Source organism: Amphiura filiformis, chromosome 14 (genome assembly GCF_039555335.1).
Source record: "Amphiura filiformis chromosome 14, Afil_fr2py, whole genome shotgun sequence".
Classification (NCBI taxonomy): Eukaryota; Metazoa; Echinodermata; class Ophiuroidea; order Amphilepidida; family Amphiuridae; genus Amphiura; species Amphiura filiformis.
In genome coordinates, this window is record NC_092641.1 from 28852499 (window position 1) to 28874279 (window position 21781).

The following is a 21781-nucleotide window of genomic DNA, read 5'->3' on the forward strand; positions in this document are numbered from 1 at the left end:
TTCATGTGATCTTTGATTTAGTTAAAACCGCAAAAATGCCAAAATTAAAAATTTTATGTGTTGTCCCCGCCCTGAGAAATATCATCAATATGGGGCAAAAATGACACCTCTCTTTAATAGGCCTATACCAAATACCAAACCCTGGGATATCATTTATAGAATCCATGCCTATCTCTTGAGTGTCACCTTTACTTGTATCGATATTTGAGTGCCAACATCGTTTTGTCACACTCCCTAGTGATTGTCCTTAACACAAATGTAGGCGTACCTTTAAATCACGAATAAATAGTTGTCATTTGCAGCAAGTCTGCAACCTGGTAATAGGAGTTGAACTGCTAAACCCATGTAAAATCCATGGTGTGGAAATTAAGGTCGTGTCTCCTATATGGGGTGTATGAGCAAGAATAATTCAAGTTCGTATTTGTTCTTCCTTCAGTCTATTCTTTGGTTTCATATACTTGTTTTGGTCGGCATTAGGGATTGAAGACCACGAAGCACTTATGTTAAGCAACCAAGCTGTTGTTATTGAAAAAGCTGGTATGCTTTTGTATGCAGGGTTTTATGTCCTGATGATTGTCGTCCTGCTGAATGCACTTATTGCTGTTATGAGTGAAGCGTACAACACCGTTGAGGTGAGTGGAAAAGTTAGGACTTTACGATTACCTTTCGTTTTGAAGATAAGATTTAGCGAACCTTATTTCATATTTAACATAGCGAATCTTTATTCATATTCATATTCGATATAGATGACCTTCGACACAGCGAACCTTATAACACATTTCTTCGACTTTCTTTGACTTTCGACTATTTACCTGTATTATGCGACGAAACAAAAATCATTGTTTTTTCAGGAAGCTAAAATGACCATGATAACCCTGAAATTTCACCAAAATCAGGCAAGCATATTTTCTAAACCATTTAAGCCAAAGTTAATACATTTTTACCCCCAAACGGCTGATCTTACATAATTTTAGCAGAATTAGAAAAAATAAATCTCCAAAACAAAATTCTGGGTCGATCGGGCTCGTAGAATAGGTTTTATTTCTTCACCTAACCGTCAAACCGTAATCCTCAAATTACGCCGTACGGTTGGTGGGCGTATTCTGTACAAATTGTGCAGCTATTAAATTAATTACGTACCTTTTTACATTTTGGATAGGAAAACGCTGACATGGAATGGAAATTTCATTCTACCGTAATGTGGATGAGCATTCTACTGGATGATGACGTCATTCCGCCTCCGTTTAATTTATTACCATCAATAGAGAGTATCAAAAAGTTCATCAACAAGTGCCGACGTTGGAGAAAGATATGCCGACGTGGTGTGGAAGATTCTAATTCCGACGATGGCAAGGCTGAGGTAAGAACGTAAGTCTGCATGACATAACATCCAACATATCGGGATAATTCTCGAAATATAATACGAGTAAATTAATAACCCAACATTGCAACATTTTGAAAGACTAAATGTTTCTTCTTATAAGAGTAACACAGTAGCTTTTGTTTAAAAGGACACCGGCTATTAGAGTTGAAATTGATAAATAACTAAAATAAACCTTTAATAAGGGTACCTATACATGATTGGGTTTCTTGCGCCGATTTACTTCAACGCAAACTTCATTTTGTTACTGTACCAATAGCGCATGACGTTTAAAATCGGACATGTATATCATTATTCCTCATAAGTGACCATTTTAACCGTAGAATGCTTTTGATATGATTTTGGCGGCCATTTCGAAAAGCGCCCCCACTATGACCTCGAAGTTATCAATACTAATCTAAAATCTGGTAAATCATACCTCATAAGTGACCATTTTAACCGTATGCTTTTCATTTTGTCGGCCATTGTGAAAAGCGTCCTCAAGTGACCTCCTGGCACCTCCCTATTAATACATTGACCAAGTTATACATTACTGTCATCAATACTAATCCAATATATAGCCAATTATATCTATTACATGACTTTTTTAACCGTATTTTGGAGGCCATTTTGGAAAAAGCGCCCTCATGCGAAATGTCTCAAGTTACAGGCTTTTTGCCTCATAAATACGGATGATATACTGGTCCAGAAATACCATATGAGAATTTCCCCTTATACACTTTTTGCACCTTTTTGCCTCATTTTTAACAAAGGTGAGGTAGAGACTAATTCTTCATTAAAAATGGTTGGTGGCATTTCGTGAATTTTGCATGATCGCCTTTGTGAAAAATAATAAATATATTATATATTTTGTCCTTATCCCAGAATGAAAATCTATTCAAACAGGCGGACGACAAATCACAGTATAAGGTAAAGCTGATAAATATAAACACTCCAGTACACAGACCATCTGTCTACATCTGTGCAGAGGGTACAGTTTGTCGCTATTTTATGTGTAAACGCTATTACAGGTGTCCGACTTTCCGCCCACGTGAACCAACTTTACAGTTAAATATCATAGTTAGTTTTAACACTTTCAATATAAGAAGAATTACGCATCGCACACTAACAGATATACCAGAGTAAAAACTCCGGAATTACCTGCCTGTGCGGGGACTTGAACCCCAGACCTCTCGCTTGTGGGGCAAGCGCTCTACCACTGAGCTACACAGACTGTTCCTGATAAACAGTACTCATGTCTGGTACTTATGGATATGAGCAGTCAAGGGTGAATAGTACAAACAACACATTACATACTAGTACCAGTGTACGAGATCAATTAATGATGCTTACCCGCCAGCCTAATTAACCATACAAACATCATACGCATTATACAATGGAACTTGGAAACATTCAAACATTACAAACTAGCGCACGAGATCAAATTAATGATCCTTAATCGTTATTCTTAATATACTTGCAATACTTTCAATACTTTATCCGAAGTGCTTTGTAGTCTAGCGACTAAAGCAGCACATTTACAGGTACCGATGGCTGTTTCTATCGTACCCTAAACATTTCAAACATCTAAAGGGTTTGAAAGTAAATCCATCGGTATGCATCGGGCACCGATGGCGCCATAGGACCAAAATAAACAGAGCTCCTAATTTACACTTGGAAAAATGTTTGCATGCATCTTGACACTAAATTTAAACATAAAACCTCCGTAAGGGGTGGATTTTTTTTTTGAAATTCGCAATATAATACAAATTATGGCAAATGATTAAAGATTGATATTTTTGATATATACCAGTCCTCGAAGTAAATTTTATTAATCTGATGATATGTACTTAAAGTGAATGTAGCTGGTATGAAAAGCCGACGATCGATTTCCCCCCCAAAACACGAAAAAAATAGATCTTCAATATGAAAGGTCAAAATTTTCAATTGATCATCGGTTTTATTTCCTCCCAGCTACATACACTTTAAGTATATGGTTGAATCCAACCAAAAGTGTCCACGGGCCAAAAATAAAAGTCCAAAATAAAAATGTCTCCACAATTTTTTCCTTTTGCCCATTGATTGATGGCATGTTGGCCTTATAGGAACCAAAAGTGCCAAAACTAATCTTGAAAAATAAATCCAGGACGTGTGATAGTAAATGTGACATCAAAACCCAATGTTACCTACGAATACCAGTAGGATGCTTTCATTATCGCAATACCAATCAACCTAAAAACAAATGGAATATTCCCATTAACACTTTTTTCGTGTAATTTAGACCACAGGGTGTCAGGAAAATGCTAGCTCAACTAGAAAATATTTGTTTTTATTTTTATAACGCGATCAATATGATCTTAGTCAATTTATGCTAGTTTATTTTTGAAAAAGAAGTTTAGGTCAGTTTCTGTATTTTATTTATCAAATGAGTATGAATAAATTTATATATTGTATGAGAACGAGTGGGATATCTGTTTTCAGGAATATTGGGAATTATACGCATACACTATATGGGTAATAATATTGTCCGGGGGTACCGCTTAAAGTTTTTGACAATTAATTTCCATTGGTAGGGACACTTCATTACATATGTCATGTATTATGCTGTATTCGTAAGTAACATTTCAGTATTAGGTAAGAATTAGACTTTTGGTGGATATCGCAATCAAATCTTCATTTTATAAAGCACTTTGAATGTATTATTTTCTTTATGTGCGTTTATTGATACTTGAGACACTATCATGTATATTTAATGTCGGTTCACAGTGGTTGAAGGAGGATTGAAGTAAGAAACAAAGGCACTAAAGTGACTTTAATTTGCTTAATTGCACACACATCGCTTAAAACCGTTATTTCAGACTTGTGAAGTCCATCTTGGAGTCAGTTACGTCTTGTGGTCTGTCGTTTGAGGGCAACTATACTTAGCTTTATACTAGGGTCCACCACTGTGCTGTCTAGATCATGAGACAATGAGAAAAGTCGTTTTTGTCCATGGTATTCGTAGGTAAACTTAGCGAAAATGTCAAAAGTTACCTTCGAATAAACCAATTTGGACACAAATTACTCAGAAACCAGAAGGTCGGTAAACGTTTAAAATGAAACACACATGACAGCTGACAAATCCAAGTATTTATCCGCTTCTAATCTTCTTCGAATCTGATTTTTCTTTCAAATGAGCAGACCGTCGTTTATTTCAGTACATATTTTTCAACAATTAAGCCATACCGTAAAATTCCGTCTACAAGCATATATATGCCTCTAAACGAGGTTTTTTTGACACAAGAGACAAGAGGCAGACACTCTCAACAAAAACGTTATTTGGAGTTTGAACAACTATATTACTGATAAAGGCGGCTGTACAAACATGTATATTTGTAAGACCAATCTATTGCAATGTTTTTGAGAAGGGTATTGGCCTTTCATATCTTTCGTTTAAAAAAACCTCGTTTAGAGGCATATATGCTTCTAGACGGAATTCTACGGTATTCAGTTTTGCATAGTATGTGAATTCGCAACTTTCATTGACATATGATTTGATAGCAAACATACAGGCCTTCTTTATCTACCAATATGGGCATTGGCATGAATAGCAGTGTTTCACAATACTGTCATGATGTCAAATTGTATTCGTAGGTAACCTTCGGTTACCGAAATGTACCTACGAATACTTGCTTTTATTGTTGACATCTCGGAAATATTTAAACGCAGGCTATTGAAACTTGGTAGAAATAAAGAGTGTATTACCCTGCCCCTATTGCTTAACTATTGTTTACTATTCTCTCAGTTTGTGGAAATGACACAGCTTTTAACATGTATTCGGAGGTAATGCATATTTTTTAACAAACCTACCTTTGTGCCATTTAGAATTTCTGGCAGCTAAACACAATAATAAAATGTCCGAATGCAATGCATTTCAGTATTGTACATATCAAAGCTTGTATCAATTGCGCATTTATTAGTGATTTCCATTTTTTAAAGATATGTCTAGTGCTATGAAAAATTGTATTCGTAGGTAATGTAAATAAAATACCACTCAAAAAATTATCACAAACAATTCATAATTATGTAAAAATATGTGAAAAATTGAACAGGCAATCTTTGCATACACACCTTTCAGGAAATCAATTTAGATTCAATCCAATGACTTCTTTCTATAACTGATTTAGATGTTTTTAAAAATACCTTAAGAAATATTTTGAAAGAATGGGTAAAAATACCATGTTTTGGGGTCTCTGTGTCTAAGTTTTTCACAGAAGGGGGTCTTATTATATATGGCGCGAAGCGTATGATCAAGGCAAAAAAAACCAAAAACACAATACAAAAACGAATGCCAATTGATCAATACTTTTAAGTTATGGCCCTGAACATGCCGTGTACACTTTTCGTTGGATTCGACCATATATCATTAGATTATAAAGTTTACTTCGAGGACTGTTATATATCAACAAAATTAAAATTCTAATAACTGGTCATACAATTGGTATTATATCGTGAATTTCAAACAATGGTACCATGTAAATGAATATGTCTGATGTGCTCTCATGTCCCATAAAAATACTGTCGAAACGCTCATTGTAGAGCCATTAAAATGGTAAGATATTTTGAGGTAAAATCTACGTTAACAGCAAAACCTCATTTTTGACTCACACGCTATTACTATATATTAATTTTAGTTATTTTATACATGTTTTAAACAGCGTGTTATAAATAAACTTGTGGAGCGATATGTTATGGATAAGACGAAGGATGGAGTTAGTGTTAATGCTGAAGTAAATATCACGGATATACTTGGACTGAAGAATGATCTTCAAACTCTCAAGTAAGATGCTCGTCGTATTTCCCAAAATCCGGTCATATTTTTAGTTTACATCACCACGACGTCACGTTTGCTGTGTTGTGGTGGTGATGATGATGATGATGATGATGATGATGATGATGATGATGATGATGATGATGATGATGATGACAACGGCGACGACGACGATGATGGTGATGATGATTCAGATTCAGATTCAGATCTATAATACTGCAGTATTGTAGTTAAATGGCTAAAACTTGATAAGTCTATAATTTATTATTTTAATCTCAATTTTGCTTCTACAGACTTGAGCTTTTCCAAAGGTTAATTGAAACCAACCATCGCATTAACAAAACTACCGTTGACGGGCATGCCATACGAGATACATCAACAAAGGCAAAAACACTTCTCAACAAGACTGAGGAAATTAACGAAAACGTTGACGCAGTTTTGAATAAGACCGTGTTTGATTTTAAAACATCTGTGTTGACGCACAAGGACAACATTCTAAAGGAAGTTGAGGAATTTGAAATGAATGCACCCAGCATGGCCAAAGATGAAGGATTATTAAATAGTTCGCTTTTTCGTAATATACAGAAAAAAAGACAAAAAAAGAAAAGTTTGAAAAAAAAACAAACAAAACAAAAGTAACAAGAAAAGCAAGTTAAAATGCACCGTATTAAGAATCGGTACTCGGGATGGCGTAGTACTGATCACTAAAAGCACGTTGTATGATATTAAATATCAACTTTTGCTTATACAAATGATGCATTTACAAATAATTTTTAAGTGTAGTATTTTAATGTCAGCAATATACATGTAGGGATGACCATCATAATTTCATGTTGCCCTTATTGCTACAAAAGATTGTTTTCTGGAAAAAACTCATCAACAGAAGTATTTTGGTGGTTAAATTGTCAAAATCGGTCAAAAACTTTTCGAATTATGAATTTTCAAAGTTTCCCTTTCTGACCGGTCATTGGTCTAAAAATAGCAATGTGAGCAAAATTGGTATAAGCATATATTTACCTTTTTATATTTCTTTATTTTAATATATATGCAAACATGAAACAAGGATATTGTGAGAGTATCAAAGGGGTTTCTTATGAAATGTCACTTTACTAGTCAATAGCATTAAGTATTTCTACAAACCGAGGCACTGAAATCATGCTTTTAGAAAATATTTGCTCAAAATCATCCATAATGGCCGAAGTGGCACAAAATCAAAAGTCCAGGTGAACTTTTTTCCACAACAATATACACTACACATAAGAAAAATACTAATGTACAACAAGGGATTTTCAACATAGGAATCCAAACAATCAAGTACTAACATGCACAGCTTTGTCCTGATATCACTTCTGGGGTTTTAACAAAATGTTTTAACCTCTATTGTGATTGGCAGCAGCATAAGGTATCTCTTTGATAGCTGATCATGCCCAGCCATTCAGCAAGTGGCTAATAACTGACCTTGATAGGCTTGAATGAATACTGTCATCTGCTACAAAACCATCACACTCTAGGACCTGGTCACTCCATATGCTACAGGGAGCACAGTACTTTAACAATGGAGTGAAAGACTTATTATTGATTAGGCGCGTATTTTAAAAGTACAGCTCCTGTGCGTGTATAGAAGCAAGTCAGTGCAGATGGTATAATTATAAGAACATGTTTAGGGTTGAGATCAGGTGAAAAATACATCAAATGAGCACGAAACTTCACATTTATGTTCAGAAAGGTGTCTATTTAACATGATTCGAAAGGTGTATGGAAATTCCAAAGGAAAGCTGGTGATTTAATTTTTAACTCGAGATCTACTTGTCCATTTTTTAACCTTTTTACAGAGGGTATGATAGAGGAAATAACGACAACTCTGCCAAATTACAGCTCAGTAGGTCAAGGTGTTCACCTGATCTTACTCATCTGAATATTTTGTGCCATTCTGAGCAGTGCTGCATTTGGCCACTGGCAATTAAGCGCACTGTGGCGATGGAACAATTTTGACTCACACTTACAGAAAAACCAAATAAGTTATGTTGCTGTAATTTGCAGGATAGTTACAAATCATGATTGGCATTAACATCTCCAATTTTTACAGGAAAATTATGAAAAATAAAAGAATGAGCTCAATTTATAAATGTCTGTGCAAGCAGTGCACAGTTGAGCTCCCTGCATGTCTATGGGAAGTTCTAATCAAGTTGATGGTTCATTGGTCATCCCTAAATTACATGTAATAAACCGGTAATAAACGTAAGGCAATGGAGCCTTACTTGTTCGATCTTCCGATCGACCGATGCTTGTCCGATCATCTGTATATAAGAAATGATACTTAATTGACTATTGTTGATTGTGGTAATCTTTGTATGTAATGTAATTCTGATATTCGGTCGATCGCAAGATTGAACACATTTTTGCTGCAGTGCGGTGTTACTATGGACTTAGCACCGAAGAAGTTTGAAATTTTGATATTGTGAAAAGCAACTTTTTTATCATAGAAATTAAACGTACTGTACAGGCCTTGCCGTCTAGATTTTAAAGGCGAGCGCACTCGCTACCGGCCCATTCCATGTCAACTCCAGGGATGTGCACCACAGCACCTCTTCAATTTTTTTCTTTTTCGGTGTGGTGGTAGATATTGATGAGAAAGTAAAATCCCGAAAATTTGAGCTTCATACTCCATTTCGTTTCCCGTGGCATCAATTTGAAATTTAGATGGGAAAGCAAATATGTGTACAACTCTATGGAGAATGCGAAAAGACGATGTGTTGGATCGAGTCCAAAGCCAATATCTCTCAGAAATGTTGTAAAAGAGACCATTTCAACATACTGAAGTTGATGGTGAAAATGTCTGACATTGTTATCAGGGGGGTCAAAATGTACAAAAAATGTACAAATTTTGCATCAGAAAATATCTCTTTAGCTTTAAAAGTATTCTAATAGGGCCCTCAAATTAGATAAACTAATGTCAGGACCAAAGGGCTTTGACTGGTCAAAAAATGGACCAAAATAAAAATAATTTTACTTTTGGAGTTTTGACCAGTCAAAGTTGGTCCTGATGGACGAATTGCATTTTGAGGGCCCTATATCATTTTTGTAATTTTGACACCCTAAAAGAAAACCAAGCATATTTGATGTCCTACCAAAGGGCTTCTGACTGGCAAAAAAAAAATGGACCATAAAATTATTTTTACTTTTAAAGGAGTTAGGAGTTAAAGTTTTCTGATGCCAGATTTGAATTCTACACAAATAAGTACCCCAGAATACATACTTTTCAAAGTTGTAAATGGTTCCCTTTATACATTTATGGACCTCCAAACGTTGTCTTTCGCGTTGCAACACATTTTTACGCTGACCCCCTAGGCCCTAAATTTCAAATTGATGCCACGGGAAAATGAAATGGAGTATGAAGCTCAAATTTTCGGAATTTTACTTTTCATCAATATCTACCACCACACAGAAAAAGAAAAAATTGAAGAGGTGCTGCGGTGCACATCCCTGAGTTGATATGGAATGGGTCTACCATGATATTAGGCGAGTGATCGAAATTTTCACAAATATCACTTATTTTGGTATAAGTAGAGCGGCGGTTTTAAAACGGTATTCATGCGCCAAAATTTTGACTTTCTCCGCATGGATTTACTGGTTCGAATGCTGATTTTGGGACATTCCCAGCAGCGAGTGATATTAATTTTAGTGTCTTTGGCGAGTGGAAAATCGCTCACTAGAAATAAAGTTTGGGCGAGCGGTGGCGAGCGAGAGCGATCGCTCGCCTCAAACGGCAAGGCCTGCGTACATATCGGTAGCTTTTATAATAACGATTGACGAACTTCGTAGAATTTTGATTTCGTATGTCACTTTGTATGTATAAACAACGAATTCAACCTTGCCTCTTTGCAGTGAGCAAAATAGCTGAAAATGAAAGATCTGTTCTCATATAAAAAGATCAAATCCAATTGCCACCATTATAATGTTTTCTTAAGTCCAAGTGTGTGAAAATATTGACTCCAAATTTTATAATGATAATATTAGATGCTTCCCAGCAAACACAAAAATGTTCTTAAAACGTTTATTCAAAACGTTTAATAACATGTCGGGTTATATAAAGTTCATGAATACGTCTAAAATATTTTTGGCAAACATTTTGTGCAAAATATTTTATCAGAAGCTAAATAACTTTTTTTAGAATGTTCTTTCATTAGGTTTTCAAAAATGTTTTTTGAATGTTATTAAAACGTGTTTATACTCTTAAAGGTCCGTAACCCGATCAACAACATCATCCCCCCGATTTTTCTCATTGTTGATGAGTTTTTGGTATCATTTAATAGATTATATTTTTCTCATTGCCATAGCAATAGGTCAAAACGATTTTTGAATATACCGCGTTGCACTGATACGTTCACGCGGTGCCTCTGCATTAAACCATATCATGCTGATCACTTTTACCTGTAATATTAGTATCTTTGAAAAGACCGGTATTGTATTCAATCTATGATTGCAGACATACACTGTTGATTAGTTCAACCTGCTTGTAGTGCAGCGCGATATGTTCAAAATTGTTTTGACCTATTGCTATGGTAGTTAATCCGATTAATTACGTAACTTCGCCAGCGTATGGAATATATTTAAATCACAAGGTCAACAATTTTTAGTACAATCATCGAGCTATTAATAGAAGGAGAATCCACGAACCTACTGTCGTTTTATCTTTTCAGTTTCTGTTTCCGTATCCGTATCCGTTTTTGTAAGTCATTATTATTCTGAAGTGGTAGCCTCCCAGGTGTGTAGCCTTTTGTTAGTTACTAATAATTTGAAGCTCGTGAGTTTCAGTTTTCGTTTTGGTAAGTTAGGTTAATTTTTGACATAAAACCTTGAGATGAGAGGTTGGGTGCTAATCTAGACAAAAGAAGAGTCTAAATTTTACGGTCCTAAATTCGCGGTAAATTTTACGGCTTCAATCTCATCAGTCAAAACTAGCTAATTAATAAGTAATTAATTAATTAAATGTGTCGTATAGCTACAAAGTGAAATTTTGTGTTTTCCATAGTGGCGTATCGACCATACGCCACTTTTTATTACACATTTTATAATTATGAAATATCGGCAAAAATGAAAAACATTGTATGTCATATTGGCGTACACGTATCGGACCTATACGCCACTATGGAATACAAACGACGAAAAGTAACGCCATAGGGATTACACGGCGACCGAGGTGGCGTAAGGTTAACGTTAGGTTAGGGTATTGCGTTTTGTTTGTTTTCCATAGTGACGTATAGTTTTGTGCTTTTTATTTTCAGTTTGTCAGCAATAGTATGTATTTATTTTGTTTTGAAAAATATATAACAATAACATCTATATAGTTTACTACAGAAATTTCACATCATTTACAAAATATAATGAATGTCTGATTTACACAACTCGATTTTAAATTGGCATTTCTTCAAACCCGATTTTCTCGAAAAGTTGTTTATTCGCGGCGCCCCACTATACGCCACTATGGAATACAGACGACGAATTGACTTGTGTTTGGTGTATATGCACTTACGCCTAGGCGTAAGTGGCTCGTAGAAATAGTCTTGCATTGAAATATATATACTAAGCATGTTGCCAAGTTATAAGTAAAAGTCTTTCATATTGGCGATGAAACGAGTGTCTGAAATGGCCAAATATCTCCCAATGAGGCGCGTACAAGTGGCGATATGGGAATCATGTTTTATTGAAATGCAATACAAAAGAATTGCATTGGAGCAAAGATAATTTATTCTATTCATTCGTAACAATGGCAAGCTAATCTGATAATTGGTTGGGCCTATATGCAAGACTCGGGTTTATTTTAAATGTTTATATTTGCAGAGGTTATTTTCAGTCATGGATCATACTGATAAATTTCGCAAAGGAGGGGGAGGAGGGAGGGGATACTTGAGACTGAACAAGTGAGAGTGGGAGGGGGTGAGGAAGACAGAGAGGAGAGGGAGAGACGGAAAGACTAGAAAGAGAAAAACTCGAGAGGAGAGAGAAGGGACCGGGGAGGGGAGACTGATCATTCGGAGGGGGGAGGAGGAAGCAAAATAGGGAGATAGACATTGATACGAGGGAAGGGCGACACTGCGGCCCTGCACAGGTGCATTGGGGTACGACATGCTCATAAGTGGACCTTTTGTGATTTAAGGGCTTATTTTTTTTCAGAAAAAAGTGGACCTTTTCATTCGGATTGCCATTTTGTCATAATAATGTGAATCAATTTTACAGTGTCAAAGACGAGAGGGCGCCAGACCATTAAAAACACCGGTGTTAACACCGGTGTTCCATATACTAGGGGTCTTTTGATCTTTTCAGTTTCCGTAAGTCTTTTGTTCAGATACGAAAACGCAAGGGATTCAGTAAGTTACTGTAATCTGATTTCATTGTTAACTCTGAAGTACCAATCAGCTTATTTCAATAGAGGTGATTGCTTATGTCAATAAAATCGGGAGAGAAAAAAATTATGTTAACACCAGTGTTTTAATGGCCTAGCGCCCTCTTGGTAAATTGATCTACATTGATTTGACAAAATGCATGCCAATCCGAATGACAAATTCCATTTTTTCTGTAAAAACGTTGCAAATAAGCCCTAAAATCACAAAAGGCCCGCTTATGAGCATATCGCACCCCAATGCACCTGTGCAGGGCCACAGTGTCGCCCTTCCCTCGTATCAATGTCTATCTCCCTATTTTGCTTCCTCCTGCCCCCCCTGATCAGTCTCCCACTCCCTCCCCATCCCCATTCCCGGTCCCTACTCTCTCCTCTCGAGTTCTTCTCTTTCTAGTATTTCCGTCTCTCCCTCTCCTCTCTTTCTTCCACACCCCCTCCCACTCTCGCTTGTTCAGTCTCAACTTAAGTATCTCCCTCCCTCCCTCCCTCCCCCTCGCGAAATTTATCAGTATGATCCATGACGGAAAAAAGGCTCTGCAAAAATAAACATTTAAAATAAACCCGAGTCTTGCATATAGGCCCAACCAATTATCAGATTAGCTTGCCATGAATAGAATACATTATCTTTGCTCCAATGCAAATTCTTTTGTATTGCATTTCAATATAAAACATGATTACCAAATCACCACTTGTACGCGCCTCATTGGGATATTTTAGACGCTCGTTTCATCGCCAATATGAAAGACTTTTGCTTATAACTTGGCAACATGTTAGTATATATTTCAATGCAAGACTTTTTACGAGGCACTTACGTCTAGGCGTAAGTGCATATAACACCAAACACAAGTCAATTGAAGCCGTACAATTTACCGCGAATTTAGGACCGTAAAATGTAGACTCTTCTTTTGTCTAGATTGGCACCCAACCGCACATCTCAAGGTTTTATGTAAAAAATCAATATAACTTACCAAAACGAACACTGAAATTCACGAGCTTCAAATTTTCAGTAACTAACAAAAGGCTAGAATAAAAGATTGGTCATACCTGGGAGACTACCACTTCAGAATAACAATGACTTACAAAAACTATTACGGATACGGAAACAGAAACTGAAAAGATAAAACGACGGTAGGGGTCGTTTTATCTTTTCAGTTTCCGTAAGTCTATTGTTCAGATACGAAAACGCAAGGGATTAAGTAAGTTTACTGTGATCTGACTTCATTGCCTCATTTCAAATATATAGTTTTAGTTTTGGTTTTGGTTTTGGTCACGTGGTTTCCTATTGTCCTGCCTAACCACTTGAATCATAAGATATCGAACTCATTGTTTCTACCTTTTTGTTTAAAACCGAACATTTGTGTCAGTCAGTTTCGGTTTTGATTTCAGTTTCTTATAAGTGGTGTGGATCGTAAAATTAGTTGATTTGAAGTAACCTACTCTAAGTATACAAAAGAAATGTTTAAATTTCGCAGTGCAATATTCACGAGGAGAGAAATCGAGCATGGTAATCTGCATTGAAAGACGTGGTTTACAAAACCGAATAAGCCTAGACTAATTCACCTGTGAAAAATATAGACCATCGAAATATTTGCATTCGACATTACAAAAGAGGCCACTATTGTAATTGTATAGGTGCTATAAACAAAATCGATTCGTGTCCTTAATCCCATGTACCAGAATCGATGGAAGGCCATTATATGACCTCTAATAACCTAATGACTTTTACTGAAGCAATTTTACTGCAAAAGTAGAGGGGTGTGTGTGTGTGTGTGTGTGTGTGTGGGGTGGGGGGGGTGGTGGGAGGGCAAGGGGGATATGGGCCGGGAGAGAGAGAAACAGATGGGAGAGAGCATTGGAAGTGAAAGAGAAGGGGAGGAGAGCTCGAGATGAAGATATCGAATGTAGGGGAGGAGGAGGGGAAAGGGGTAATTTAGGGAAGATGTGGTTATATAGGGAGGGGAGCCCCCTCTTAAAGAGGGGTTGTGCTTCCCGGGGATAATAAACTAATTCATAATCAAATCATCTCCATGCATCGTTTATGTTTCATACAAACAAACAAATCCCCCACCCCGCCCCATCCTTCAATATACGCACATGTATATGATTTCTAGGCCTAGAACTCGTGAGTGTAATATGCCACCTACTTCGACAGAGAGCATCAACTGTCGTCCGCGGGATAGATTTCCGATATCAATCATGATGATAATTATGTTAGCACAATAAGCTATTGTATACTTCTGGTTATATACCCTATACTGTGTCCTCCCAGCATAATAGTGTTATGAATGCAGACCAGATCAGCTCTACTTTTTAATCCCTTGATTTTTGGTTTCTGAACAAAAGAGAAACCAAAACTATATATTTGAAATGAGGGATTGTTAACTTTGAAGTACCAATCAGCTTATTTCAATAGAGGTGTATACCTGTGTCAATAAAGGCTGGAGAGACAACACCGGTATTTTTAATGTGCTAGCGCCCTCTCGTCTTTCATGCATGCCAAGCCGAATCGCAAAGTCCCCTTTTTTCTGTAAAAACGTTGAAAATAAGCTCTTAAATCACAAAAGGCCCGCTTATCAACGAAGTATAGGCCTATAGTTGAGTATATTTTGTAAAGTGGCACTTGATGGTGTTATTACAATTCCACGTGACTCATGCTGGAAAAATTATTTTTTTACCTACTGTGCGTTCTACATAGCGGGGGGTCGTCCTTTGCAAAGGCGAAACAACATGGGACTACTGTGCAGCAAAATTGTCTATTTTGTTCAACTTTGTGATTGTATTGTAAACGTTTCCGTCGTTGAATATTTTTGATAACATATTGCAAATTCGTAATCCCCCCATGTGTAATAATTTTGCTATTCAATTAATACTTGCATTTGATGACATTTATCTACAGAGTTCCTGTCATTTTCTGTATAGTGGTAAATACATGAGGATTTAGTTACGCTTGTTGGTCTTGGTATGTCGTGCCCATGAGTCACATGCGTATTTATAAAAGTGCATTTATAAAATATTATAACCGAAATACACTGTATTTAGCGGATTCCACAAGGTAGGGCCTTCAGGGGGTATTAATACGTATTTGACTATCTCATTACGCTTCGCTAATTAACATGCTCAATTGAACGGAGAATGCGCAGTTGTGCTAGCATGAGCCATGTTTTGTACGAACTACGAATGGTACCAATGTATAGCTATGGGTAATTCTGGCTATGTACAAAAGAATAGGCAAAATTGATTTTCGTCTAAAAATTCCACAAAAATGCGATTTTAACCAAATGTTCTTCTTTAATATCATAGCAAATGACTATTTGTACCTAACTAACAAGTAAAAAGTCAATAGCTCTTGGAATAATTTCACAAGAGCGAAATGAAAATCCTCGATTTTACGGTAAAAACCAATGGCGAGCCTCACAAAGCCCCTCCATGACCATCTTCGATGGCCGGTCCTACCCCCGGGTAAGGTGCTGTGAGGTAAAAATCACTCAAATGAGCGCAAAGGATAGATCTACGATTAGCATAAGTCGTTTGGGCGTAAACGCGTGCGTTCTTATTTTGGCGGATAAAAAATATTAGGGGGTGGTTGTACCCCCCTTCACAGTTCTAGGGTTAAGGTTAAAGAAGGTTATAAAATACACTGCAGTTTTGTAGTTAAATGGCTAAAACTTGAAAAAATTGTAATTTCTGCAGCGCCGTCCCACTCGTCTTAAAGGGGGATCCAGTTGACCAGGCAAACTTTCAAGGACAACCCAATTAAGTAGGCTTAAAGAGGTACCAGCACATCTGGATTTATTCATAAAATGTTACACAAGCTTAGCATTTTATAGCATAACATAATCCATGATAATAAAATTGTCCAACTCGCCAAGGTCCTGACCATCTAAAAGAACATACCGTAGTGCACTGATATGTAAAGACAAGGTTACTTGCCCAAATCCTAGTATATATAAACATTTAGTAATTGTTGGTATTTAGTTCCTGCATAAACCTGCCAGTTGACCAGGCCAACGATGGTGGAACTTTAAAATATAATCATGTCAATGTTCACCTCTATACCACCAAATTTTGTACAGCTCCCAACTTAATGTGTTTTCCAGATATTTATAGCGGCCTTTAAACATGTAAAAAAATATTAAACATATTGAAAATTCGGCGCAATTCAATTTTTTACTTACTGGTCTATTAATTTTCTAAACCAGCGATAAAGATATGACACATGCATCTCAAGGTTTATCTTGATCAATTTACATGTCCTATAATATAATTGGGCAGCGAATCGTGTTGATGTATTAAATTGGAAATTAAGAGGATTTAATGATTTAAAGCATATTTTATCTCAATAGAGTTATGTAAGACTAAACAGTAAACATAGTACCGTTTAAAATTCTTTTATCAAGGTCGACGAATTTTTGTTCGCGGGGTGCTACGACTACTATTTCCATGCTGAGACACAATTAACGGCACTATTTGTACGGATGCTGCTAGATCAACCAGAAGAAACAAAACTATACAAATTTATTGTTCACTTCTTTTCATCTCTTTTAATCTTTATTTTTCCTTCTTAAGTTTCTTTCTTTCTTTCTTTCTTTCTTATGGACTTTCTTATGGACTTTCTTTTTTTTTTTTCGGATGGACTTTCTTTCTTTCTTTCTTTCTTTCTTTTTCTTTCTTTCTTTCTTTCTTTCTTTCTTTCTTTCTTTCTTTCTTTCTTTCTTTCTTTCTTTCTTTCTTTCTTTCTTTCTTTCTTTCTTTCTTTCTTTCTTTCTTTCTTTCTTTCTTTCTTTCTTTCTTTCTTTCTTTCTTTCTTTCTTTCTTTCTTTCTTTCTTTCTTTCTTATGGACTTTTTTTTTCTTTTTCGGATGGACTTGCTTGCAAATAATTTGATAATTTTCCGATTCTTTTTCGAAAATATTCATTCAAAATCAATGCACTCCGGAAAAATTGTCAGTCGGAATTTCTTTTGTTCCCTTATACGCATTATGAGGAGTGATCAAGCAAAGTCAGTCTGAAGTCGGGCATATTCAATTTAAAGTTTTCTACATGTATTTAGGCATTTGCTAGGCTACCTTTTGCAGCAAACCCCATTGAAATTGAACAGTTCGTATACTCCAAAAGGTAAGAAATCAAAAGACATTTTAGCTTTTTGTAGGTGTATCTGAAAATCAATATTTCTGACTTCCAACTGTTTTTGCTTGATCACATCACAAATATGGGAGGTACCCCCGGGCTGAATAATAAAAGTCAAATTAGGACCTGAGCGCAAGACGACAGTAAGTCCACATGGCCCCTCAACATGTATACACAAGTTGCGTATAGTTTCCTATATTTTGGTAATGTTTTATACATGTTCAAAGGCCAAAACAAATCTTTCACAACCTTTCATGATGTTTTCACCCTGGAACATGTGTTAAACATTATAAAACACTAAGAAACTATACGTAACTTATAGTGTATACATGTTGAGAGGCCAAGTGGACTTACGGTCTTCTTGCGCCCAGGTCTTCAAAAATTGTTCAGGGATTCGATGAATTTATTCGAGCAGAACCACCTCGTTTTACATGATGAATCAAAAGGTCATGAAGATCATTGTGTAACATAACTTTGCATGGGTAAAATATTCAATAGAACCAGTCTGTATTGTTACAATGGGTGTATGAATAAATAATGTTTCAATGAAGAATCTAGCTGGAAAGGTAAGATTTAAAATTGTTTTTTCTTTGATCATTGAAATTTTCAATCAGTTTCGTTTTTCTCTAGTAAAAAATGGATTTTTGAATTCTGCGGAAAATTATATTAAAGATAGACCCTGTCAGAATTTTAGCTGATGAACGGCTGGTTGTTTGCGATTTGAATTTGCAAATCCAGGGTTGAGAACCAGAAAGCCTCAACTCACAATGTAAACCATTGGTAGTTTAAGCTTTATATGACAAACAATTTAAGGCCATTTTCGTTGAAATAGGAGCACTTTTTATAGTTTGTGAGTCATGTGTGGCAAAAAAACAATAAAACAAAACAAACAAACAAACAAACACACCCCATACCCCACAAAAAGAAAGAAAGACAGATAAAAAACCAAACCAAAAAAAACCCACCACAACCCCACCACACACACAACAAACAACAACTGACCACTCCAAGCTTTGACCTTTTTGCTTATAACTCAAAAACGGTATGTCATAGATAGTTAGACAATAGGCTATCATTAGATATATCAGGAAGCTAGAATTGTCTAACTATCAGATATATCGCCATTATTTTTGAAGTGCATCAGAGCATCTAGAAAGATGATATTTTGGTGATACATATCGTGTAAATATCATATATTATTTTTGAAGTGCATCAGGGCATCTAGAAAGATGATATTTTGGTGAATAGTTTGTCGATATATGGACGATATATATCTTCTAAATATCAGGAAGCTAGAATTGTCTAACTATCAGATATATATCGCCATTATTTTATATCTTTGAAATATCATGACGCTAGATTTGTTTATATTATTTTTGAAACTAGATTATAATGATAGTTTGTCGATATATGGACGATATATATCTTCTAAATATCAGGAAGCTAGAATTGTCTAACTATCAGATATATCGCCATTATTTTTGAAGTGCATCAGAGCATCTAGAAAGATGATATTTTGGTGATACATATCGTGTAAATATCATATATTAACTAGCGATATATTGACGATAGCTAGACAATAGGCTATCATTAGCTAGATTTAAAACTGACGATATTTCTATGAGGTATCTGGTAAAACTAGATACTTCAAAATGAGACTTGATAGTTGCTTGATGCTGTGATTATGTAATGATCGTTTACTCGGACATTGAGTAGTTTGTACTATCTTTTTTATTTAGAGTGTATTTAGGCGCGCCTGATTTGAGTTGGTATAAATCAGTCTTTTCGAAGGGATTTTGTGTTTAAACTTTTGAAGAACGATGCATACACACACACATCCCTGTAGGCATATACTTAATCGGATTTGTGGTACTATTTGTGTACTATTTTTAGAGTGTATTTATGCGTGGCTGTTTTAAGTAGTTGTTTATCATGTTTAGTTTCATTGGTATGGTAGTACATAATACATTAATGATTGATTACGCTGATGTTGTATTTAAACTTTTGAAGAACGATGCATACACACCCCTATGCCCTTAATAATAGGCTGCGATCACATAGAAGTATACTATGTGAACTCAGCCTGATCGAATGCGCGTATTTCGTATAGCGAATAGCGAGTATAAGTCAGTTTACCAATTCTCTTCGTCTAATCCAATGCTTGTAACTTTACTTCTTGAGGTCACATTGCATTCAATGAGGTGTCATATGTGCAGAATTAGATAGTGCATCTATTAAAAAAAATGAATTTACCCGCATATGGTTTAGTTTTAAAATTAGGACGGTATACGCTGCACTAAAATCGAACACGCACGATTCCCACTATACTATACTATACTATACTATACTATACTATACTATACTGTACTATACTATACTATACTATACTATACTATACTATACTATACGCAGGTATACGGTCTTTTCGAATCATAGTAGTGCCCTCTTATGTGACCCGGTACAATGACACGGTTGTTTGATGGGATCATTTATTAGTTTTTCAAACAAAACGTCATGTACAACCAAATTTTTGGCTTAAACAGCTAAAAGTGATATCATGTTATTGTATACAGATGCTTTTGAGTCATTCTCAACTTTAATTTCCCGTCTTTTACAAAATTATTCACTTTTATAGTATTTTTTAAAGCTTTTTCGTATATAAAATGTATCTATTAATGACAAAATTGGGGGCGCTATTTAGTTACTGGAAATTACTCTTTCAAGCTTTTAATACAGATAATTCCTTTTATTGTTTGATGAAATATGTTTATAAAATTTCCATGTTGCTTGTTTCACCTATTCCAGCTGTTTTAATGGCAGTATTAATCACCTACCCCTGTGCAAATAAACAAATATGATTTAGGATAAATAGCGCCATCTATAGTTCATATTTAGTTAATAATGAAGCCAATTCTATATACATCAAACAACCGTGATGAAATTGCTTTGCTCGATTTAAGCTATATACGCGTGCACCTGCAAAACTTGCACCGTATACCCGAATAGTATATTTCTATGTGATCGCAACCCTATGACCCGGTACTATGAAATTGCCTTGCTCGATTTAAGCTATACGCGTGCACCTACAAAACGTGTACCGTATACCCGAATAGTATACTTCTATGTGATCGCAGCCTAATGATTAAATTTGTATTTAAACACAGCGAGTAATTTGTATTATATTTTATAGTGTATTTAGGTGTGGCTGATTTGAGAGTGTATTAGTCTTGAAACATGTTCGACATGTCTAAGAACGATAAAAAATCCGTCTTTTAGAAGGAAATTTGTGTTCATACATACGCGCTATGTATAACAACGTCCGTGATTGGTCGAGAGCCGGGCATAAACAACGTCTATACATAGGGTAATTTGTATTTAGAGTGTATTTAGGCGTTGCTGTTTTTTACTCTATTTTATTCTATTATATTCTATTCTATTTAGGCGTACTAATTTGTACTATTTGTTTAGTTTGATTGGTGTGGTATTTTAATAATAGGGCCTAGTGTATTGTAATGCAGGTAAACTGCACTAAGTCAATTTGTTTGCTCTATGCATGAACGCACCGCCGGGTAGGCGCACGTGTACCGGGGATTTAAATACGTACGGTATGTTCGAATAAATGTATAGAAGAAAAAAAGGATTTGAATATTTATTTGACTAAATGGATAATACAAGTCTAACTATCAGATATATCACCAATATTTTTAAGGGAATGACAGCATCTACAAAGATGATATTTTGGCGATATATATCGTGTAAATATAGAAATTGGCGATATTTGGACAAGATATACCTAACTATCAGACGATATATACCGGTATATATCTTTGAAATATCATGACGCTAGATTTGTTTATATTATTTTTGAAACTAGATATAATGATAGTTTGTCGATATATGGACGATATATATCTTCTAAATATCAGGAAGCTAGAATTGTCTAACTATCAGATATATCGCCATTATTTTTGAAGTGCATCAGAGCATCTAGAAAGATGATATTTTGGTGATACATATCGTGTAAATATCATATATTAACTAGCGATATTTTGACGATAGTATAGTTTGTCGATATATGGACGAT

At 35.6% G+C, this 21781-nt stretch overlaps 1 protein-coding gene and 1 non-coding gene across 2 annotated transcripts; one reads left to right on the forward strand and one right to left on the reverse strand.

The window, feature by feature from the left end:
* The first annotated feature begins 442 nt into the window (after positions 1 to 442).
* LOC140168998 (short transient receptor potential channel 3-like) lies at positions 443 to 7032 on the forward strand. Its single transcript, XM_072192294.1, has 5 exons — positions 443 to 632; positions 1160 to 1360; positions 2246 to 2290; positions 6058 to 6179; positions 6464 to 7032. The coding sequence occupies exons 1-5, from the start codon at positions 501 to 503 to the stop codon at positions 6807 to 6809; spliced, it is 846 nt and encodes a 281-aa protein (XP_072048395.1). The 5' UTR covers positions 443 to 500; the 3' UTR covers positions 6810 to 7032.
* Trnav-cac (transfer RNA valine (anticodon CAC)) lies at positions 2523 to 2594 on the reverse strand. Its single transcript has one exon. It is a non-coding gene; the product is annotated as a tRNA-Val (tRNA).
* Positions 7033 to 21781: the final 14749 nt, after the last annotated feature.

Excerpts from the sequence above, each read along its gene's own strand:
- LOC140168998 (XM_072192294.1), top strand. The coding sequence starts at position 501 with ATGTTAAGCAACCAAGCTGTTGTTATTGAAAAAGCTGGTATGCTTTTG. Across the intron at positions 633-1,159 it reads AAGCGTACAACACCGTTGAG|GAAAACGCTGACATGGAATG; the intron begins GTGAGTGGAAAA and ends CATTTTGGATAG. Across the intron at positions 1,361-2,245 it reads CCGACGATGGCAAGGCTGAG|AATGAAAATCTATTCAAACA; the intron begins GTAAGAACGTAA and ends TCCTTATCCCAG.